Below are 24,675 nucleotides of genomic sequence, written 5' to 3' on the forward strand. Positions count from 1 at the left end.
GAAGCCCTAGCTGTTGCTCTGGTCCCTCAGTCCTGCGAGGAGCTTTGCTGCTGGGACCTGCTGGGACCCCAACCCAGGATAAAGATAAAGATTGCTGCGAGCTGGACACAGCCTACTCCCCGGAACCGGCGTTCCTGTTTGCTGTTGGAGCTACAATACAGATAAGACTTTATTGTTTTACTTTGTGGAGCACATGTTTTGGGCATAACCAGATTAGCTGGCTGCCCTGTTAGTAAGGGCTCAAGAAGTTGAGTTAGTTTCCCTAACGGGAATAGGTTTTATTTTCTATAATTTGGTTTCTTAAAGGGACAGTGCACCCGTACTTTATTTGGTTGTGGCTAATAAAGCACTACAGTTTACAGTTTCCCATCGTGTCTAGCGTCTTACTGACCCCTCTGTGAGGCCGTCCTGCCACAACTGTTACTTAGGCAGGAGTATATAAAAAGGGATCTTTATTCAGGCAGTCACTGCAGGATGTCATTACAGCAATTGCCTTGTAGTTTAGTATGAATCTCAGATCTCTGTATGGTACTGACCTGATAATCTTGAGGCCTGGAGCTCTATTCAGATCTTGGGCTGCAAACAGCCCCAGGAGGGACTGCAGGCATGGTCTCTACCCGAGGAGGGGCAGAGATGAACTCTTCTCTCTTCCCTGGCTGGCAAGGAATCTCTCTATAATTTGGAGTGCTTCCTCCCTAATGCATAACCCTTTATGGTTATGGGCACAATGTCTGCACCATGATTGGCTGCACACAGACCCAGTGTCATCTCCATTCCTGCCACTCAAGGAGGCTGCATGAAGGGGGGAAAACCCCACAGGGGTAGCCTGCCACTCTCTGTAGCTATCAGAACGTACGTGACAGGAAGGCAGAAAGATAGTCTGGACCAGTCATGGCTATATACAGTATGTGTTACGTTAACAACGCTAAAGAGGTAGTGGTCATTTTGTTTTTTATTTTGCTTACATTTAGATTGATGATTGCTAAAAACCTATCAACAGCCGCTGGCTATTAAAATACTACTTCTTTTACCTTAAACATTGTGAATAAACACTGTTTAATAAAGTTTGTTTGATTTGAAAGATAACAATTCTCCATGGACTGCTGAAACGACATCACCCCGAAGCCCAGCACACTTCCTGGACTCTTTGCCAGACTGTCGCTATGGTTACTGTAAACAATATGGATGCTTACAGGAGAGTAAATAACCAGGTATATGCAGGATCCCACGAGTGGGAATAGGGAAGCTTCCCAGAAAACATCACAATAACTACATTTATATGTTTAAAACCTAACACCGATTTAAATCATAGGATGGCTGTAGAGTTTGATGAAGAAAATCTGCATGAGCTGTACTCCTGGGTGGATAAAATCCCTCTCTCCAGACCCAAAAGAAACATCACAAGGGACTTCAGTGATGGAGGTTTGTATGGGATTTGCATGTCTTTTTTTTACATTGTATGCATTATTTTTATGTTGAATTTGAACGTACCGCACATTTTGTTTACGTGCAATAACTTATCGTGGCATATATAATTAGAGACGGGGAGAATTTATTTGCAGCAAAAATGCACATTTTCTGCATTTTGTAATATATTCATGAAATTAAGAGGTTAAAAAAAGAAAAAAAACACCATTAATGTTTTTTTTCTCTCTCAATGTTTTGAAAACGAGAGAAGTAGCAGATATTCCATTATATGAAAAACACAAGAAAAATAAACTGATTATAATTAAAGGAGGGGGTGTCGCTTTTCATAGTGAAATATAAAGAATATATCATTTGTACAGCAAAATTGGACAATTTTCCTCGAATTTGTTACTTTCCTTCTGTTTTCAGAACACATATATCATATAAAAACAGGGCTATTTGAGGGGAGGGGGAGTTCAAGGTAAATGAGTTCTGGTACAATTTTATTTTAGGTTTGGGACTTTATTTTGAAGGGATTAACATGAAACTCCCTATAGGGATTATGGAAACTTTAGGGGCGAGGGATACTAATTGGGGGGTCAATAAATACTCTACCGCATTTCTTTACTTAAAGCCATATTATTTACCGCAGGTTAGGTAGCAATTACTCTTTGTTTAGGATTCCCACACACTTTAACCGACAAAAACTCCATTACATGAAACTGTGTCAATTGAGGTCTCAAGAGTTGTGTCTCTATGTTTAATAGGTTGAGCATTTCTTGAAATTATCACTTCTTTCATAAAACACATCAACCATTGGGTACATTGTAAAATTAATATTGAGAGACGCAAGGGAAAATGCCAATATTTGTGGCTGATGAGCCCTCCAGGGATATTGATTTCTGCGAAAGAAAAAAAAACAGCACACAACTCGTAGTGTAATAAATGTGATTATATTGGCTCTTCGCAGGTTAGGTAAGTATTGCACGTACAATTAAATGGAAAATATCAGGTAGTACATGTTACCACTATGAAGCTGTGATGGTAGGGGGCAGCCAGGCTATAAAATAAAGGTTTAAGCCCGTTTAGCTACCTCTGATCCGTGTGTTAGGTTTATAGAGTGTCAGTTCTTGAGCCCAGGGTTTGTACATGCATAACCTGTAATGTGTGGTAATAATGTATTTTATGTGTTTTTACCTTTCCAGGAGCTTGCTGTGGTATGAGTTTCAAGGGGGGTTTTGCGGAGAAAGTGTTGTCAGACTGTGTCTAGCTAGTCAGGGTCCAGAGTTGCTGGTTCCCCTAAAAATGTACCAAGGAATCAGGTCTAATTCCTGGATACAAGTAGACACATGTCCCAGCAATATCTCCCCATGAAAACTCTTTCGCGACTCACCTCTAGGGGTTCCCTGCTTCAGCACAGACCAGAAAGGTAAAAGGGGCATAGGGATGTGAGGTGTCCCTGAACCAGTCAAGGGATCCATAGGTTAATGGGGATACCCAGTAAATGCCCAGGTCACCCAGAACCTATATAGGGGTTCCAAGGTTGGTTCCCTGCTTCAGCACAGACCAGAAAGGTAAAAGGGCATAGGGATGTGAGGTGTCCCTGAAATAGTCAAGGGGTCCCTAGGTTAAGGGGGATACCCAGTAAATGCCCAGTTCACCCAGAACCGGTATAGGGGTTCTGAGGTGCTCCAACCATACACTTAAGGTTTTGATGGGATTCTTAGAATCCGTACTACGTCAATGCAATAGTGTGTGAGGAATATGGCTGTTGAAAAGTAAAGTGCAGCTTTTTATTCTATTTCCCATACCAGAAAGACTTAGGTTTTTAAAGTGTATATTTTATTAACAAAGGGTGTTAAGTACATATATGCTTTGTGAGCAGTAAAATGAGGCACAGGGATGAAAAGTGTTCCTGTAGCTGCGGGGATCCCTAGATAACATAGGGGTACCCCAGTTAGTGCCAAGGTGTCCCATAACCTGTATTGGGTTTGTCGGTAATGGAAGTCCTGTGTAAAGTATAGAAAAACCTGACCTGTTTAGGGGCTTTTTGGGGTTCCTTGTGTCGTAGAAACTCCAGATTTTGGGAGTGTACATTTTAGGTGGGATATTGGGGCACTCCCCGGTTTGCAGGCACTATTTGTGGGTTCGTGGGGCGAATTACATTGGGGCTGCACTGTGTCTCCCAGACTCCTGGTTTTCGAGCACAGATATCCCCAACTAATTTCCTACATGTATATAAGGTTCCCCAATGTTTATACTTTATCAAAGTATGGTTCAGAGGGTGTTATACTGCATGTACAAAAATCCATGCAGTCAGCCTAAGCATTTGCATTGGAGACATGATGTCTGCCTAGCCATTTGGCCTCAAAGGGAATCCAGGATGTGGTGGTGTCGGGCCATTTGGTAGCAAGGAAGGGCAGAGGAAAAGGCCCCAACAGCCATTTGTGTTCTTTCAGACTCTGCGGAGCCTTCCCTGGAGATAGCCATGCCCCTTTCTCTGACATCATCAGCCAGATCAGCCCTGCTCTGATTGGCTTCTGAGAATGTTCTCACGCTTCTGATTGGAGTAGTATTCTGTGAATGAAACTGAGAGGTATTTAAAAAAAAACAGCGCCCATCAGATTTGGAGTTCTCCAAGATTCTAAGCACCAAGGCCAAATAAGTGTGTATTTTCGAATGTAGTTTGTGTAACATTGTGTGTTTGCCTTTTCCTGTGAATAAATGTACAATTTATTTCATTAACTTGTTTTGCTCAATGTATGATCCGGATAAAAAGGTGTAAATGGCCTTGTCTCCCGTGACAGAAGTACACTTCTGGTCATCAGGGGTCCAGGATCTCTCTGCATCCTCCGATACCAGATAGAAACGGTTCATGAGTCCGCGGTCTCTTCTCCTCCACGGTGCAGTCACTTGACCCCCATAGTTCTCAGCCTGTATCTCGGTCACTGCTGACGTTAGTGTTTGCCACGAGTGTAAGTCAACTTACGGCGCACAGAGGCTGGGCCGGGACAGAGGCTGAGAAATACGGGGTCAAGTGCCCTGCACCATGGAGGATAAGTGACTGCGGACTCACAAACCGTTTCTATCTGGTACCGGCGGATGCAGAGATCCTGGACCCCTGATGACCAGATGTGTGCCTCATAGTGGTAACTTGTCCCTAACATGTACTGTCTGATATTTTCCCTTTAAGTGTACGTGTGATACCGACCTACTGTAACCTGCAAAGAGCCAATATAATCACATTTAATACACCGCGAGTCGCGTGCTGGTTTTTGTCTTTCGTTTTCTATTGTATGGGATGCTGGGCCATCTCTATTAAATAGCTGCAGACTCGCGTGGTTTCAACTGGAGAGGTTATGTTATCCAATGGTATCTATATTATAACAACTTCTTATTAGACACGTATTTAGCACTGGTTGACACCGTTTCTTTATTGTATCCCTATCTATAACATTCCTAGGATAATTATTGTCACTGTTGGTTGTTTCACTGTGATATTTCACCAACACGTTATTTATATATTTTCATCACTTTTTAATTATTGTAGTTTAGTGCGCATATTTTTCGTTTCATTATCACTATATTGATTTCTGCAACTGAAATCTAATCTCTAAATCAGCGGCATTCCAAAATCCAGCCTACATGTACAGTGACACCTCTCTCTCCCACTGTTCATTATCGACAAGCACGGACCACTTGCAGTATGTTTACCTTAGAGCTCGAGAGGAGACGCTAACACTGAAGGTGATTTTAAGATATTGTACAGAGGAACCTTCCAGACATCCCCAGCGTAGAAATAGATCTGTTTGCCGAAAAGCTTTGGGGGATTATAGTGTTGAAAATATAAGGAAGTATCTGTGCAGATATCAAGCGGTGTCCAAAATATACAATAAAAAAATAAATAAAACACTTGTTCATCCCAAAAGGTGACGTTCCAGTTACTCCAAGTGTGTATATAACTTTACCTGTGCTCAATCCATGTTGGTATGTATGTTTATTTCTATTGGCACAGTGCCAATAATGTACGCATCGCTTTACAAAAAAGGCAGAATACAGGGAATTATAATACAATATAGTGCAACACACATAATAGGAAAGGAAATCCCTGTTCTAAAGAGCTTGCAATCTAAGTGACATGTTGGCAGACGTAGGGGAAGGAGTGCGGGGGGGGGGCAGTGTTTAATCACTATGGTTGGTAAGTGTCTCTAGGTGTCGGGAGCAGTGGCCATGAATAAAATGTTCTAAACATTTAAAGTAAACTCTATTAAATGCAGGCAAATAGCGATGGGCGATTTTTACATGGACAATTCTTAATGTAATCTGCAAAGTAAATAAGATTTCTCCATTACTCCCTCTACAACCATGTTTTTTTTTTTGTTCTATTTAGTACTGGCAGCTGAACTGGTGAAATTTTATTTCCCTAAATTTGTGGAAATGCACAACTATGTTCCAGCCAACTCGACCCAACAGAAACTCAGTAACTGGACCACACTGAACAAGTAAGATGCGCCCCCATTGCCTGATCCGGTCTAGAGATGGGCACATTCTTGGGGTGGATTTAAGAAAATCAGTTTCACAAAGTGCGCTTCGCGTTTTGCGTATTTTTTATTATTATTACCAATACATTCCGTGGATTCTGCCACCCGGATTCAGCGATACGTTGGTGGATTCTTAAGATTGCTGAATCACAGACTGGATTCTACAAATCCGTCCACGGATTGTCTCCAGAGGCGGTTTTTGATGAATCCGCACAGATTTTACACCGCAAAGCGGATTTTGGGTTGCAAATGGAAGTCTTTAACTCTGAGATGCCGAGAAAGTCTTTGCTAATTATGTTTCAATGCCTAGAACCTGAAGCAAGGCCGGCTACTGAAATTGTGGGGCTCGGTGCAGAGCAGTGGTATGGGGACCTCTATCCTTCTCCTGCGCGCTCTCGTCCTGTCTGTATCGCTCCTCATGGCAACAAGGTGTCAAATGGTGTCACGACAACGGTATGCCGCCATGTGGCATCCCGTTGTCATGGCAACGCAGTGCTATTTGACATCTCAGCGCCATGAGGAGGGATACTGACAGCAAGAGAGCGAGAGGGAGTTACAGAGGCCCTGTGCTCTCCCCCGTCAATCAGTTTAATTGTTTTGGGGAAGGGTGCGGCGCCTCTGTAATCGCGCGGGCTCGGAGCAGTAGCACCGGTAGCACCACCATCACGCCGGCCCTGGCCTGAAGCAAGCCGTTAGGAAGGAAGGAGGGCCTGATAAGCCCTGAAATGCCTGTGAGTGCATTCCTACTATAAGGCTGATCTCTATAGGGTTTATGCACCTCAGCTGTGCAAGCCTTCGGGTTTATTTAATTACAGGGATAAACAGCAATTGAGTGCAAAATAGCGAGAGGAATGCCCAGAACTTTTCCTTTGTCTGGAATGTAGGCCAAATAGGACCCAGTTATGGAGCGCAGGGCCACTGAGATTTCCCGGGACTAGAGTTACTTCCGGGGTCCCCCTCCCCCCCACGTGTCAGCGGTATCGTGAGATCCCCCCCCATTTTACACCTCATGAGCCACCCCTATTTCCCCCCCTCTTCCCATGAATTTCTCTCCCCTCCGTCTCACTCTCACACTCTCTCACTCTCCCCCTTTCCCGCCTCACATGTATTTCTCTCCCCTCCGTCTCACTCTCACCCTCTCTCACTCTCCCCCCTTCCCGCCTCACATGTATTTCTCTCCCCTCCGTCTCACTCTCACCCTCTCTCACTCTCCACCCTTCCCGCCTCACATGTATTTCTCTCCCCTCCGTCTCACTCTCACCCTCTCTCACTCTCCCCCCTTCCCGCCTCACATGTATTTCTCTCCCCTGCGTCTCACTCTCTCCCCCACCCGCCTCACATGTATTTCTCTCCCCTCCGTCTCACTCTCACCCTCTCTCACTCTCCCCCCTTCCCGCCTCACATGTATTTCTCTCCCCTCCGTCTCACTCTCACCCTCTCTCACTCTCCCCCCTTCCCGCCTCACATGTATTTCTCTCCCCTCCGTCTCACTCTCACCCTTTCTCACTCTCCCCCCTTCCCGCCTCACATGTATTTCTCTCCCCTGCGTCTCACTCTCTCCCCCACCCGCCTCACATGTATTTCTCTCCCCTCCGTCTCACTCTCACCCTTTCTCACTCTCCCCCCTTCCCGCCTCACATGTATTTCTCTCCCGTTCGTCTCACTCTCTCCCCCACCCGCCTCACATGTATTTCTCTCCCCTTCGTCTCACTCTCTCCCCCACCCGCCTCACATGTATTTCGCTCGTCTGCGTCTCACTCGTACTCCCTCTTCTCCTCACTCATTCTTACCCCCCTCTCTCCTCTCACTCGACCCCACCTTCCATCAATTACCCCACTCTCACTCAATCCCCCCCCCAATAAATACATATTAAAAAGAGCCCCCCGCTCCACCCCCAATACATATTAAAAAGACCCCCACTCCCCCAATACTTATTAAAAAGACTCCCACTCCCCCAATACATATTAAAATCCCCCCGCTCCCCAAATACATATTAAAATCCCCCTGCTCCCCCAATACATATTAAAATCTCCCCAGTACCCCAAATACATATTTAAAAAAACACTCCCCCAATACATATTAAAATCCCCCCACTCCCCACAATACATATTAAAATCCCCCTACACCCCCAATACATATATATATTTATTTATATTTATTATTTTATATATGTAACGGTGTTTCCCAGGCCCTTCTGATCCTGGCCCCTATGTGAGAAAACTGCCCCCCGTTACATGTCATGTCGTGTGGTGCACCTGCTGGCTCACAGGACTCCTAAGTCTCCCGCTTGATGGTATTGGGGAATTCACCAGGACTGGCTCGTGAGGTAGTGCTGAGAACATACTCACAGTTGGTACAGCGCCTCCATCACTTCCAGGTCCCCACGACAGCAGGAAGGAGTCTCTGGAAGAGAACCCCTGGGTGCAGCTTCTCCCTGATTAACTCCAGTCTCAGGCAAGAAGGTTCTTTCAATCAAGGGCATCTTTATTAACATCCTCCATGGCAGACTGCCCATCATAGCGACCGGTACTTAGCCGCACATCAGCATAGTTGCCCACCTCAAGGAAGTTCCCTCCTGACTCTGTAATAGAGATAGGGATATCTCTGCCACCTCTCCCCTAAGGGAGGGCCACAATCTGTGCCAGAGCCCTGACACAGTGTGGGGTCAGATTGTCACACTCTGCAACTGGCACTTGAACTGCACAGACTAAGCTCCAACTTGAACCTGCTAACTTTAGGAAGTGATGCGCATTATATAGCGCCAGAAGACCCACCCTTGTGTCACTGTCAGTGGACACAGACATGCTGTCACTTCCTTTGCTACATATTACACCTCACATGGGTTGAGGGCAAACATCCATGATAACTTCTGGCAAACCTACCCTCTTAACAGGGATACCCAAGGAAACCGTCCTTGAGAAAGGACAAACTCGCCCGAAACGCGTGGGAGGAGGTCTTTTTTGTTGTGTTCTAGTATCTGTTTTTTGTAGACTTAATAAATTGATTTTACCTACCTGGTGAGTCTGTCATCTAAAGGAGTAGCGATGACATCGATCATCTTCATTCTTGTCTCTCTTAACAGGGATTACTGCACAGAAGAAGAGAGGCATGTAACCCCAAAATTACATAGGGCTACATATATATATATTAAAAAAGTAGACTTACCTTGGGGATGGTCCCAAGCCATGCCCGGAGGCCGCGGGAGGCCCGGTGGCCGGTGCTGCAAGATGGGCCCGACCTCTGGCCAGGCTCTGCCTCAGCTGCCAGAAGACCTCTCCCTCACTGTGTCCCATGCCAAGCTTCCACCTTCAGCGAACACCGGGCCTCCTTATTTACGGCGCACTGACGTCATAGAGAGTCGTCGCGCGCCAGAGGTGGAAGCTCGGCGTGGGACACAGTGAAGGAGAGGTCTGCTGGCAGCTGAGGCAGTGCTGGGGCCCGGCCTCGACCGGCAGCCAGACCTGGCCAGATTTCAGGCCCAACTTGCAGCGTTGGCCCTTCTCACACCCTGGCTGACTCAATTTAGATAGGGGATCTATACCCCACTCCTGTCTCTGAACTGTCACTTCTAGACAGACTAGGACTTGAGGCATATATGGATCTGCCTGTAGAGTTGATCCTATGGCAGCCGGGGTCCACCATGGCGTGCCTACCTCCTCATCTGTGACCCACTGGATTCACCTTGACTGTATCTCGGTACCCTATCTGGAGGGACACTGTCCCTATCTACACCATAATAAACAGGGACTGGTCTATCCTATACACTCAGGAACATACTTCTTAACTATATACACTGAGGCTCCTCTCCTCTCATCCTCCAGGAATCTCATCTCTAGAATCTTTTCCTGTTCCTCTATACTCCGTGATGTCATTGTTCCCCAGGCAACACAGGGCGGAGCTTAGCATCTGCTGAATGACCCACAATCCTGTGTAATAGGAAAGTTTCACTCTCTATGTGGGTTCGCACCATTAACCCCTACAAGGCCATGGTAATCCTATAGGGGGGGGGGGGGGGGTTACATCATACAGCATATATAAAGAATTAACATAACAATTTCTAATCGTTTTGAAATAATTGCGTTGAATGAATTATAACGACAAATTCTACAAATGATATACAAATTATGCAAATGTTATACATATATATTTATCATGCACGGCAAAGTGACATGTTCATGATCATCCTTTTATGTTGTGGAATCTCTGGTTACCAACCTCCAAGGTTACAAAATGTAACTCCAAGGTTAAAACAATAATGAAGAATAAGTAAGAGGAATAGCACAGTTGTACATCAGTATTGCTACTGTTTCTGTAACCCCGCAGTCCCACGTTGCTTCTGTTACTTCACTTCTGCTGTTTCTTGGCTGATGTCCCGGATGCTCCAATTTGTTTGAACCAATGTTTATCATTTCATCCCATCTAGGAAAGTTCTCAATAAGTTGAACTTCTCAGTTCCCGGTGATGTGATCCATAAAGTTGTCCAGTGCTCGCCGGGGGTGGTGGAGCTCGTGCTTAACACGTTACGCCGGAAGATCGAAGAAAAGCAGAAACAAAGCAAAGCAGCTGCAGATTCATCCCAGGTAAGAGAACGTGTGTCAAAGACGGGTTATGTTTGACAGCCTTTCCCTGCAGTGTGACCTGCAATGCGCCAGTACATTGTCCTCTGTCCTTATTTATGCGTAAAGCATATTAGATGGGTTGCCATATGATCATTTTAGTTCTAGAAGATTTATTGGTACTGTATAATTACTTAACCCAGGGGTTCGGAACTGCAGTCCTCAAAACCAGCCAACAGGTCAGGTTTTAATGGTATCCCTGCGTCAGCACAGGTGGCTCAATCAGTGGCTCAGTCAAAGACTGCACCACCTGTGCTAAAACAGGGATATCTTGAAAACCTGACCTGTTGGGGGGTCTTTAGGGCTGGAGTTGAGAACCCCTGACAACCCATTTTTGTCCAGAAGGTCTTGTGATGCAGAACATTTTAGTGTCCAGCGTCTTTCAAATATGTACTTTAGTTTAAAAAACCTTTAATTAGACGGTGTGTGTTTTGTGTACTTCTAAATGAATATTAAGAATATATGAGTACAGGCGGTCCTCAGTTATCCAACGGAATCCGTTCTGGAAGCAGCGTTGGATAGTGAAACCGTTGTAAAGTGATTCCGGCGTCGGATAACGCATTGCGGCGTCAAAAAAAACGGCCCATAGGGTTGCATTGGAAAGCGTTGGATATGCCATTTGTCGTAAAGTGAAACGTTGGATAGCGAGGACTACCTGTATATAAAGAAGAGAATATCCCAAGGAGGTCGCCAATATAGAGTTGGTTTAGACACGCTTTCTCTGTTTCTAAAGAACTGTTCAATGAATGTTGTTATCCAGAAAGAATCACTATGCACTGAGATGCAACATGCAATGTAAGTTAAGATTTGTATTTATTTTTTTAATATCTTTTTACTTGGGGGAATACAATGACACATCATCACAGCATATAGTTTACAGTTAGAAACCTTGATAGTCGAGGAGAAATCATATGTAATAAACGGAAGCGCTAGATTATTAACACATTTCTGCAATATTGCGTCCTTAACATTTGAACCTGTTTCAACTGCATTGCTTATTTCTAACATTCCATTCCCAAAATACTGCACGTCATTTTGTTATTACCCATTTTTTTTCCCAAAACAACATATTTACTGTACATCATTCTATTTAACTTAAACATTAAACACTGGGTTGGTTTTAACAGTTGACTTGGTGATTAACTCATCTTCCTCTTGGTCTTAGTCAGAGTTCTGTTTATTGAAACCCACAGTAGGGGCAAATTACCCTCTTACCCTTCTAGTCCCCAAGTATTCTGCTTTGTGTTTAAAGTGTGTTTTTCACATTAAATCTCCTTCATTTTACATCTGAATTTCTCTTGTAATTAAGATATTTGAATAAAATAGCAGATGTACGTCTGCAAGATGTATTCCCAGAAACAATAGAATTTATTAGGATCGCAAGAGAGCCATTGGGGTATAAAACACGGATACAAAAGCAATTATACCTACTGTAGACACATAGAATTAGACGGCAGATAAGAACGTTGATCATTGCCTTTCTTTTATACATAGGATAGCCTTATGTCTACAATGCTGTGTTGAAAAAAAGATCCTCTGACCAAATATACAAAACGTGTGCCGTAGGCTGGTTCTATAGTGCGGCCGCACGCTACGCCATGCGCGCTACGCCATGCGCGCTAATGGCAGTTATAGATAGCTGAGGTTAGTCAGTCCTTCTATACAAAAGCCGCGCGCGTGCATGGCAGGGAGCGGGGAGCCGACAGACAGCGGGGAAGACGGGGAAAATCATCATTTTGCGCTGAATGTATGTATATGTGTGTGTGTGTGTATATATGTTTAAATGTGTGTGTGTGTGTGTGTGTGTGTGTGTGTGTGTGTGTGTGTGTGTGTGTGTGTGTGTGTGTGTGTGTGTGTGTGTGTGTGTGTGTGTGTGTGTGTGTGTGTGTGTGTGTGTGTGTGTATGTGTGTATGTATTTGTGTGTCTGCACAAATTTAATAAATATTTTATTTTTATCAAGGTTTTTTTTAAATAAATTTCACATACACACACACACACACACACACACACACACACACACGCGACACGTGCACGCGCCTTACAACAGGCACGCGCGCGCACGGCTGCACTCACTATATAACAGTCCTTAGTCAGCAGATCACTGACGTGGGGGGGGGGGGAAGAACGTTTAATCAATAAAATGGCTTACTTACAAGTCATCAAAATGTAATCAGCTGCAGGATCAACTGAAGGGTCAAATCAGGTCTGCAGAGCGCATACACAATAACATCCATGTAGAATCCATGTAGAATCCATGTACAGTAATGCATGTGCAGTGATACAGTGATTATTAGTGTAGCACAGTAGTATCTCTAGCCTGATATGAGAGGGAAGTACGATTACCGTTGAAGTATTTAGAAAACAGTTTCCTTGGGTTCTCATAACAAAACCAGCAAATATCTAATATATCCCGAGCACAGATTATCTCCGCGCTGACCTACACTGGTGAAGCAGCAACATAATCAAGCTAATGGCTTTGTTGTGATGGCAAGAGACATAAAATAGAGGCGGTGTGCCCTTGTGTTTGCCTTTTATATGTGTCCTCAGGGAAACTGAACTGTTACAGACCTCCAGATATACCGTGCAAGCTGCTTATACCAGTGGCAGGTAATACAAGCGTAGCACTGTTCCTCCCCCCCCCTCTCTGGAAGATGTTGCTGTTGTTGCTGCTGCTACAGGTGTTTGTGGTGCAGTCATACCTGTGAGGGTCCAGGAGAGCTGAGTGGTCCGCGATGTTGTGGGGAACAGGACAGGCTTTTTGTGATCTTGATATTTATTCAACACAGGGTGTCAGCGCCTCCAGCTTCAGTGGGCTCCAGTATTCTCAAAGACAGTCCACACCAAAGCAGACTTCTTTCACACCTCTGCCCAAGAGACTGTAAACTCAGGCAGGAGTATACGAAAAGGGATTATTGTTGCAGTCACTGCAAATGATATGCAGATGGATGTCAGAGGGTCTCAGGCCTCTGGATGGTGCTGGGCTCTCTGGTAGCCTTGAGGCCTCTGATCTCTCTTGGCTCAGTCAGCCCAGGAGGGACTGACTGGCTTGACTCACTCCCAGCCGGGAGGAGCAGCACACATCTCCTCTCCATAGGAGGGATGGAACAGAACTCACTATAATTTGGCACTTCCTCTCTGGGACTCCAGAAGGGGAGGGCACAAGTTCTGTACCATGGTAGGCTGTACACAGACCCTGAGTCACCACCACTTCTGTCAATCAGAGAGTCAGCATGAGGGGGGTCAATGCCCACAGGATATCCTGTCACAGCCTGTGGCTACTAAGGGCTTATGTGACAAGGGGTAGAGAGGCAGTCTGGACTAACCATGCTACACAAGTATGCAGCATTTCCCCCGTACATGTATAGCACGTGAAGTGATTAACACTGGAAGGTGTGATTATAAAGATTATTGTTGTATGAAGGGAGTGGATAAAAAGTTACTATCTTTCCACATAGCTGCATGTTTTTTTACTATTTCAAGAAGCTTGATGGACCCTCAGGTCAGACATAGTATAAATACTACTTATATGTGTATTCTCTTATGCGTTTACCCTACAAAGTGAGTATTTTGTTACACCGAGTCCCATATCCTACAGAAAAACATTGGGTTACCAATTTACTAGTGGAAACGGCAATGGATTCAAACCAAAGTGCAGCGAGTTCCAGGCGGATCAAGTGCCGTGGTCACAAATACATGAACTAAAGACCATGTGTTAGCTTTCATGTGTAAACCCTTCTGTCTCCTCATTTTCCATCCAGGAGCAGAATCCGGCCATTCAATCAAATAATCACACAGATACAGGTAAAACAAGTCAAGCGACACACACAACCGAACGTTGTCATTTTGGAGATAAGATGATCTACAAGCTGCCTAGCTACGTCTGAATGTAATCATACCTAGGCCTGTTTGTTTCATAACGGCAGCTGTATAAAGAAAGAGATGGGGGGGGGGGGGGGAGAGAGAGAGAGGAAGATGGGGGGGTGTGAGGAGGAAAGCGGAAGGGAGAGAGAGAGAGGGGGGGGGGAAGAGAGAGAGAGAGGGGGGAGAGAGAGAGGGGGGGGAGAGAGATGGAGAGAAAGAGAGAGATGGAGAGAAAGAGAGAGATGGAGAGAGCAAGATGCAGGGAGAGAGAGAGAGAGAGAGAGATGGAGAGAAAGAGAGAGATGGAGAGAGGGAGAGATGGAGAGAGAGAAAGATGGGGAGATAGATTGATATGGGGGGGGAAGAGGACGAAAGCGGAAGGGATAGAGAGAGGAAGCGAGAGAGGAAGGGAGAGGGGGAGAAGAGAGAAGCCTCCACAAAATGACCTTGGTTCTCGTGCTCGCAGCTGCGCGCGCTACGGCGTACGCGCCCCAAACAAAATACAGCCCTCTATAGGGCAGGGCGCCCCAGCCACCGCGTGTGCACGTGCTTACAAAAGCACGAAGCCACGACCACATGTAGGGAAGAGAAGAAATGTCTCTTTCCTAGCGGCGACGGCGTCCCGCGGTTGACTGGCAACCAATGAGTGCACAGATAGTTTTGACAAATGAGAGGCTTTGTGCTCTCTGTTGTGCATGTGATGTCATGGCCGCCCCCCTTCCCCCATCCCCCCCCGACGCGCATCCCATCGCGACCCTTGGGCCACAGATCGTGGCTGAAACTGGTGCACGCACCGCCAGGTGCTCCGACGCGCGCACGCACGCAGTCAGTGGGGCCGAAGATATGAACAGTCACTTCTCGTTCCCAGTGTAAGCATATTTCAGTCCTTACCAGGGCAGCTAGTAATTCCCCACCCACTTCTGCTCTATTTTAATGTAGGGAACATATCGACTAACTCCTTGTTTTGTAGCTGAAAAGGGGATTATTTTACTACTTTCTCTCTAAATATTTCCCCAGCCCCCGTGCGTGATTGTCAGTTGATGTTTTATAGACATCCTGCATTTTTAGCGCGTGTCCGTGATGTGAGATCTCCCTTGGTCACTAGTACGGGACGGAATTCTTCACGCTTTGCATTTTGCTTAATAAAGCTCCACTGAGACCTGGAAATATCCATTCCATACATGCGCCTGGATAGTGTGGCTGTCTATTCGAGTCTCTTTTCTTTTGAGAGCATCTGATTTGATTATTTCTTAAAGAAAGAACATCTGAAAGACAAGATGCTGAATATTTGTTAGAAGGGATTGATCCTCTGTCTTTATATATGTAAAAATCTGCATGGCCTTTTATAAGTGAAGTCCAGACCGGTCTGTGACATTCCTATGTGCTGCGTAGCGCGCGATATACCGTAAGGCTATGGCCCCGCTGCCTGCGCTGCACGCGCGCCTGCGAGGCTGGCGGCGCGTGTAGCCGAGTCCCCCGGTCTGCAGAGAGCTGCAGGGGGAAATACAGGGGGGGAGTGACGGGGGCGCGGCCGTGACATCACTCGGCAGGTTCGACCTCATTGGCTGAACCGCCGGGGGGCGTGGCCTAGCGCTCCGTCGCGACTCCTGATCTCAATTCTCTTGAGAGCAGGAGTTTCTGTCGGCGCAGCGCCCCCCACTCGCAGCGGGCCTGGCCCCATTGTGGGGCGGCTCTTGTCCCTGCAGCGTCCGCCACAGAGGGCGCTGCAGTAGCCAGCGGGGACCTGGCCTAAGGCTATGGCCCCAGAATTTATTACTGCACCCGCGCCTGGCGACCTGGCGGCGCGTGCACAGATAAAAACCGTGATCGGCGGTCTGTAGGGGAGCGATGGGAGGCACGATGGCGGGGCCATGATGGGGGGCGCGGCCATGACGGGGCATATCTGTCCTTCCGTTGGCTGCGCGCCGACCACGTGATCGCAGCGTGGCACAGGAAGGCAAAATTCTTGTCTTCCCTGCCAGCGTACGCGTCATCGCGCTTTGCGTGGCCACACACACACGGCCACAGAGGCCTGTCCCACGGGGGATCTGGACTAATTGTGACACGCTGTGAGTCCCATTTGGAGAAAAGCACTATATATAAAATAAAGTTATTATTATTATAGCAGGATGAGAATGCAGCAATCTGTTAATAAGACTTATTGGGGGTCTATTTATCAAAGGGGTCTATGTACTAAAGTCTGCAGAACCAGTGCAAGACCAGTGCAAAAAACAGCATCATATTTACCAAAGGTAAGAGATCCCATTGAAAGCAATTGGAGCTTTCCCTTTGATAAATCGGGTGTAATTGTTTTTAACTGGTTTTGCAGCCGGGAGACTTTAATATTTCTTCTGATGCAAAAATAACTGTACCAGATTTATCATAGATAAAGGATCTCAATTCTATTTTCCTGGTGTAGTGGTTTCGTCCCAGTTCTGCAGCTGGGAGACTTGGGTTTTGTCCCAGTTCTGCAGCCGGGAGACTTGGGTTTTGTCCCAGTTCTGCAGATGGGAGACTTGGGTTTTGTCCCAGTTCTGCAGCTGGGAGACTTGGGTTTTGTCCCAGTTCTGCAGCCGGGAGACTTGGGTTTTGTCCCAGTTCTGCAGCCGGGAACTTGGGTTTTGTCCCAGTTCTGCAGCTGGGAGCCTTTGGTTTTGTCCCAGTTCTGCAGCTGGGAGGCTTCGGTTTTGTCCCAGTTCTGCAGCCGGGAGACTTGGGTTTTGTCCCAGTTCTGCAGCTGGGAGACTTGGGTTTTGTCCCAGTTCTGCAGCTGGGAGACTTGAGTTTTGTCCCAGTTCTGCAGCTGGGAGACTTGGGTTTTGTCCCAGTTCTGCAGCCGGGAGACTTGGGTTTTGTCCCAGTTCTGCAGCCGGGAGACTTGGGTTTTGTCCCAGTTCTGCAGCCGGGAGACTTGGATTTTGTCCCAGTTCTGCAGCTGGGAGACTCTGGTTTTGTCCCAGTTCTGAAGCCGGGAGACTTGGGTTTTGTCCCAGTTCTGCAGCCGGGAGACTTTGATACATAGACGACGTTGCTCTTTAACAATCATGTTTACTTATCACACAGGCTATTCCAGCAAGCACAGCAGTAACGGGACAGAAAGCAGCCCACCGCCTGCTGAAAAAGGTGACCCTGGAAGGTGAGACACTGCGCACACTCACTGCCAGCAGCTGATTTCTCTGTTAGCTCCTGCATTAAATACAGGAACATTTTGAAGGCCTGAATGTGTAAATGTATATTGAAAAAATAATGGGATTTACCGAAGATCACACGAACAACTAAGTAACTACACCCACCCACAACTTGTATATCCAAGACCAACACATCAACCACTATGAAAAAAACAGAGAGGCACACAGCGCACCGGGGGTTAATAAAGAAATACGCAACACTGTGCGTGTTCAGAGGTATTGTGTACATGTGCCAACAGGTGATTATTTAAAATCGCCAATAATATAAATGAGCCTCAAAAGAGGCAACAAACAATAAGTAAAAAGTGTAACACAATATTTATTATACTAAAAAAAAATACACACTAATAGAATACTGTATGTGTAAGGGTAATTACCACTGAGGCCACAACCACTGAAATAGTACAAACTACCGTGAGCACAGACACACAACTAAACAATAACTCAGTTGTGAACAGACACAAAAACAAAACAAACAGATAAACCACACTGGGGGGCATGCCAAGATACCGACCGGGAGTAATGAGAAGCGGGACTGCTGTGATCTGTGCTGGTGTAACAGTCCCGACTGCACCGATCAACAGCTGATCTTCCGTCCGCTTCAGCTTGTCAGCAATCTGGCACCAGCCAATGGCTGGGCGCGCTGAACAGCCTCACATGTGTGTTGAATATAGAAACATTTTGAAAGCATGAATGGTAAATGTATATAGAAAAAATAAGGGGATTTACAGAAGATGACGTGAACAACTAGGTAACTACACGCACCCACAACTTGTATATCCAAGACCAACACATTAACCACTACGCTGAGCCTTTCCCCATGCACAGGAAATGTATGAATCAGTTCCTTAGAGGTTTATGCTATAGTATGTAAAGTTACAATGTAGCATGCTCGGTTAGTTTTATTATAACACCCTGTACTTTAGTATAGAGCAGGGGTGGGCAGTCTTCGACCGACCCACTGATTGAGCCACCTATGCTGAAGCAGGGATATCCTTAAAACATGACCTGTTGGTGGCCCTTGAAGACTTGAGTTGCTTACCTCTGCTATGGTTAATACTATTGCTCGGTAGGATATAATTTGGGACATAATTTATAATCAGTATTCACCTGTCTTCTTGTTTCATTCATTCCTCCTTGCTCCCTAGTAAAACCCAGCACGGCTATGCACAGGCCGCCAACACAGACGCCAGTCTCCGGATCCAGCTTGCAAAGAAAGAGCAGGCCTTGCTGGCGTCCCAAGAATCTGTCCAGGTGAGGGAGACTCAGAGAGCCAATGAAATGATGGTGTACTGAGTGTTCAAACCGTCATAGGTTTCTTCTTCAAGTGTACCGAGGTTTCACAACCTGCAACAAGTCTGCTTTTGTCCAGGACCAACACGGCTTCTATAACTTCGAAGTAGAGCCAATGAATAAAGCATTTTCTTTGTTAGGAAAGACGGAAGGACCTCGATACGTACAATCTGGGTGAGAAGAAGGATATAGGATATAGTATTGTTAGTCTTAAAGTAACAGTAAGGTGTATTATAGAAGTATTTTATAGAGAAGCTTGAGGGTGGTAGGCTCAGGTTATACATCAGAATTTCTGGGCCATCGAACTCTTTCTCGGGGCCCAGCACTAGAGTTTTCACTGTGCCCATCCCTCTTTCTCTCACTCACCTCCTGGCGCTCTCACCCCCCTGCATTTCTCTTTTGTCTTTACACTGCTCATATCTACATTGTGTGCCCATCCATCTTTTCCATTTTTTTTTCTAGTTGAGATCTAAATTCGCAACAACAACAAAAATAGCCACATGTACCAGTATAGGTAAAATGAAGAATGGTTAAAGGGGGGCTTTAATCCAAGAAGCCAAACCCCACGCTAGCCTAACATCCAAAACATTGACACAAGGTAGTGAGGGTAAACGCACTCAATAATGGTTATTTGTCTTTAGTAGACGAGTGCAGATAACAACACGACCTTTCTCAAGGTCAGGATACACGGAACGTTATGTGTTCTTATCTGCTTCGCCCTTTTTATTGGGTGTGCTTATCCTTGTGTTTATATTTTAGATATAAATACATTTTTCCTTGTGTAGAGTTCCAGCACTTTTTTCGTTTCTTTAACCCCAACACCACTACATAGAGGAAGCCCTCTCCCTGAGCACTACAGGTGTGACCTCCCATACAAACAAGCCAAAAAGAGGATAGCATCCTCGAGGTCACCAGTGTGCTAGCTTTGGTGACACCCAGTGATGGGCACCAGGGCACACTAAAGGCGATAGCACAATGAATTGGAATCCGAGTGAATGAAAAGGGTCAAGGTGGATATGGGAAGTGGTAAGGGCACTCTAGTACTGGACCAATGGCGATAAACAATAAAGTTCCCAGTATCAGAGGACAGTGGGTGAAAAGGCCATCTGACCATTAATTGTAATAACTGCAAGTGTTCATGAAGGTACTAAATAGACAGATGTTCCCTGAAAGCAGGGGTAAGTGATGATGTCACAACCCCCCCAACTTCATTGGGAATGTCCCACTTAATAGAGAACAATAAGTACTCACAGTCTCTTGAAGAATGTCTTGTTGACAATCACCCACTTCCTGATGCTGAGAGAGAGCACGTGACAGCTGCTGAAGCAAAATCCAAGTAGATAAAGTACTTCTGTACGAAACGCGTAGGAGGGTCCCCTCTATCTACATATCTTCCTATCAAAGCCTTTTTGTATTCATTTGGACCCTGCTCCCTTTCCGTTTTTGCTGTGGGCTTCTACATCTACTTGAATGAAAAGGGTCCCTATCCTGACAGCGTTAATATCCTTAGATTTTGCAGGTGAAGATGCACAGGTTGGAACACCTGCTCCATCTGAAGAACGTCCGCATAGACGACCTCACCCGACGCCTGCAACAAGCAGAACAGAAATGATGTTATCTCCACAAAGCATCGGCTCAAAATAAGATGAGGTCTGAGAAAGTGGATTTCACTGAGCAACGTTTTTTGGGGGCTGGCGCCTGTAACTGTATATGTGCAAATTAATGTACATGTTTGCAAAACCGGTACATTTTGAACTTTCACTTATTGCAAACTTCCCAGAACTGTCAATTTTGGCACAAACTTTTGCGAATGTGCAAATATCGTAAACATTTTGCTAATTTGACTGCAGGATATGGGCACACCTCTTTTTTTGACAAATTAGGCTTTTGCCTAAAGTGCCGAACTAGATGAAATGTGCCCTTTTTCAAGCGTGGTAAAAAATAAAGCCTTGCCAGTGTTCCCAAGCGATTCACCCAGCGTTACGTCAATGTGCTTTGCAATTTCGCTTAACATGAAATTCTCTAAGATCACATGATTCACTTAATGCTGAGACTATAGAAAAGGCCCTTACACCGCGTTTCTATCCCTGTCTCACAAAGCTGGAGGAATTGCCAAATCTCAGACTAAATTTGCCACGTTATTGACCCTTTATAGCTTGGCGAAATGTAAGGAAGTGAAATTGGGGGGAAAAAACTCAAAACAAATTTCTACAGCATTTTGGGTCATTTTGCACATCTCTAGACGAAAGTAACAATTTCTTATCTTTGACACATCTGGTGAATTTGTGCTGCTAAGAAAAGGGAATAACCAGTGTCAGTCAGAGATGCAGAATTTAATGATTTAGATTATAATATGTGTTTCGCTTTATATGCTTATTAACGTCTCTGTACAATCATTCACAGACTACTTTATTGGCTGTGGATTAACATAAACACATTATGTACAGTAAAACACAGGGTCATGCATTGCACTTATCCCGTTAACTCATTGTAATAAGTCATATTATTTAGAGGTGCGGTTCCAATTCCTTTATTCAGATTACCTTTACGTTTCCACTATTGTCACATACTTCATGGTGGAAATACCGAGAAATCCTAATAGTGTCTTCTCAGGGCATCTGAAAACCTCACCATATAGCCCTGATGTGAGCATCCCCCATCCGCAACCGTGCCTCAAAATATTAGGGGGTTAGCTAAGAGACAAACAGAAGGACACCTCCCACAATCAGATTCACTCCCAGATATAATGTTCTACAGCGTTCTCATATACACCACAGGACTGTTGGAGCGCAGAAGGCATCCACCCGGAAAAGGCATGGTGGCACAAAGTGTGGCCGGTCGCCGGACGGTGAGAGAGCATTTGTTGGTAAATGGTGGGTGCGTTTCATGTTGCACCTGCATTGCTGATTTTATGAGAACGCTCAAAAACATTATGGGCCATTTTTACTAAGCGGTATTCTAGAAAATACCTTCCAGCACTGGCAGATATAATAACAAAAGGCTCTAAGTTCCACCTTACAGACAAGCAGGGCTTAGTCCTATATTTGTAAGTGCATACATTTCTTTTGCTGTCGAACAGGACTTGGCTGAAACATTGGATTTGTGTTCTTGTCTTACAGTAAGTTAGAACGCATAAAAGCGCTTTTCTGTTTTGGAGAACTATTATTTGACAATGATATTTTTGAAACATGGAACTACGTTGCTTCATAACTTGGCCGTTCTGACTGCAGAATGAGTTAGATATAACCCTCTAACTTGGCCCTAATGAATGAACCGAATGTGCGTTGTGGGGGTTTCCCGCTCTGCATTTGAAATTACTTTAGCCGTACTTTTCATTACAAAGCACATTCAAACCGAGTGAGAATGTGTGGCATAAATTAGCGCGTTCACATTGCGGAAGCCAATACATGTTGCTGAGTGGAACCGCACCTTTAGAATTAATAGTGATAGATTATTGTTGCCCGTAAGTCAAGAACCAGGCAGTGTCTGGGAACTGGAGCTCTGTGCAGTGCGCAGCACCACAGTTCTGCAACACGAATTGCATCTTTCCTAAGCCCTTTGAGTCATTGGAAAGCCATTGTCTGTGCAGCGGCGTCTGATTTCTATCCTGACCCGGTCGCTGTAAGTAAAGTAGGGTGGGTCACTGTGTGGGTCCTTTCTTCTGTATAGTAACAAAGGAGGGAGAGAGAGTAAGGGGTGTGATACCTGGTACTGGACCAACAAGTAGTTGATGTGTTACAAGCTTTCGGACCTCTCAGGGTCCTTCATCAGGTGCGGCAGCAAACCAGACAGAATATTAATAAGTCTCTTGTGCTTTCTTATTTCTCCCTTGTAGATGGGCAGAACGCCAAACGTTTCTGCCTCACCTTTAATTTAACCTGCTACATCGCTTGGCTAGTATGTAGGATCCTACAAGATGGCGGCCTGAACTTCTACCTACTATTCTTTCTTCGTTTTTTCCTTTTTATAACTGTGAAGCGCTTAGAGTCCCGTTGGGAGAAAAGCACTATATAAACAAAGCTATTATTATGTCGAGGAAAAAAAACGAAACTGAATACAATGAAGGGCTTTGGATGCTCAGGCTGGAGAAGATGTCCAGACAACCTAAAATGTTCTTCTTTAGCAAAGATGATATTTCACTGCTACAAATCAGTTATTGGTTGAAAACTCTATAGTAGTATTATACTGTGAAAACATTACCATTGAATTGTATGAAAATCCCCACGGTTCCAGTAAAAAGGATCAATCAGTATTATGTTGTAATACTGTACCTTTTCTACAACCAATAGCCACATACTGTGTCATATCTGTAATTAAATCAGTATTCATATAGTTGTAACAATAGAACAATGATTGCACAGTAATCTGTGTATATATATATATATATATATATATATATATATATATATATATATATATATATATATATATTGTATTAAATATGTTGACAAAAGGTGCCCATGTAACTCTTTCTCCATAGTGATTAATAATGTTAGACGTTATTGTATATCATTGCGTAGAAATGTGACATATTATAGCCTGGTTTGCACCTACCTGTAGGAAATACATTTTAAAGATACAGTGAATAATCCATCAACTCCTTACTCATTAACTAATGTCACGTCAATGTATTTATTTCTGGATATTCTTGAATGACGATAGCTAATGACGATATTCCAAGCGCTATCCACACTTTACAGAATAAACTCTGCTTCTTGGATTCCTGCTCTTCGGCGAATAAACCCACCAGTCTGAATAATAAATCTAGGTCTAAACACGTCAGCAGCACAATATCTTTGCTTTTACCAGTTGCAAATCTGTACTAAAATAGATAATAATAACTTTATTTACGAAGCGCTTTTCTCCCGTGGGACTCCAAGTGCTGAACACATTTAGAGAACACATTTCCCCCAGTAAACAAATAAAAGAAGATTTATGGTGATCTGAAAATGAGATCAGCTAAGTGTAAGAAATATGTTCTCTTAACGGCTTGTTTCTTTACCACCTGCTGCAATAAATGTTCTTACCTTGCTCCGGGAGGCTGGCACAAATGCAATCGCACAGAACGTGCTGTTCCAAACGACACACACACACACACACACACACAGTTATGGTTTTTATCTCTCCCTAAGCTCTGCAGTTGCCACTTTGAAGAGCTGCTATCTCCAAATGTAGAACATCTGGAGTGACCCAATACAGGGTCATTTCATCTGAGTTTTGGAGCATTCGGACCTGTACCCTTCATCCTATATTTCCATGAGGCGCGTATCTAATCCCTAGTTTTATCAAAGCTAAGATGTCCCTGTCTGTCACCGATCATACAATGCACGATCATACAATGCAATTGGACCACCCTTCCTGGCACGCAACGTATACACAAGAAAGATAATCTCTTCTCTCATCAATGTAAAGCTTCTGTATAGCTTTTATTGTAAGCAAGATTGTTTTTATGCCATAAATAAGTTCTGATTTGTTAGGGAAGTGCAATAAAATATATTTTGGAATATTTTACCAATGCTATTTGCACGTTTCTTTTTAGTTACCTGCAATGTGATAATTGTATGCTAGCAAGTCATATTTCTGCACCGTGAATGGGCGGTGTCTGGCCCAGGCCTAGGGCGGCAAAATCATATGCGGGCAACGGAAATGTCTGCCCCCATATGATTTTGCCGCGCTCCCGGGCCTATCGGACCTAACGGGAAGGCACTGGCCTGTGCCGGCCGCCTCCTTTCTGCCGCCCGCCGGCTCCTTTGGATTCCCAGCCTCAA

At 44.9% G+C, this 24,675-nt stretch overlaps 1 protein-coding gene across 3 annotated transcripts; it reads left to right on the plus strand.

Moving 5' to 3' along the window:
• The first annotated feature begins 981 nt into the window (after positions 1-981).
• SPEF1 (sperm flagellar 1) lies at positions 982-24,403 on the plus strand. 3 transcript variants are annotated; one of them, XM_075572769.1, is made up of 8 exons: positions 985-1,211; positions 1,313-1,422; positions 5,798-5,909; positions 10,372-10,528; positions 14,324-14,366; positions 17,490-17,562; positions 18,763-18,868; positions 20,418-22,727. In XM_075572769.1, exons 2-8 carry the CDS (start codon positions 1,314-1,316, stop codon positions 20,517-20,519), a joined length of 702 nt encoding a protein of 233 aa, XP_075428884.1. In that variant the 5' UTR covers positions 985-1,211; position 1,313; the 3' UTR covers positions 20,520-22,727. The 3 variants fall into 3 exon arrangements, with proteins under 3 accessions (XP_075428894.1, XP_075428884.1, XP_075428878.1); XM_075572763.1 differs by adding an exon at positions 22,743-24,403 and having other exon boundaries at positions 986-1,422; positions 20,418-20,557; XM_075572779.1 differs by having other exon boundaries at positions 982-1,422; positions 20,427-22,727.
• The last annotated feature ends 272 nt before the right edge of the window (positions 24,404-24,675 follow it).

This window comes from Ascaphus truei, chromosome 1 (assembly GCF_040206685.1).
Source record: "Ascaphus truei isolate aAscTru1 chromosome 1, aAscTru1.hap1, whole genome shotgun sequence".
Classification (NCBI taxonomy): domain Eukaryota; kingdom Metazoa; phylum Chordata; class Amphibia; order Anura; family Ascaphidae; genus Ascaphus; species Ascaphus truei.

Coding starts and splice junctions, on each gene's coding strand:
- SPEF1 (XM_075572769.1), top strand. CDS start 1,314: ATGGCTGTAGAGTTTGATGAAGAAAATCTGCATGAGCTGTACTCCTGG. Junction 5,910..10,371: donor AACTGGACCACACTGAACAA/GTAAGATGCGCC, acceptor CATCCCATCTAG/GAAAGTTCTCAATAAGTTGA. Junction 18,869..20,417: donor CGTCCCAAGAATCTGTCCAG/GTGAGGGAGACT, acceptor TAATATCCTTAG/ATTTTGCAGGTGAAGATGCA.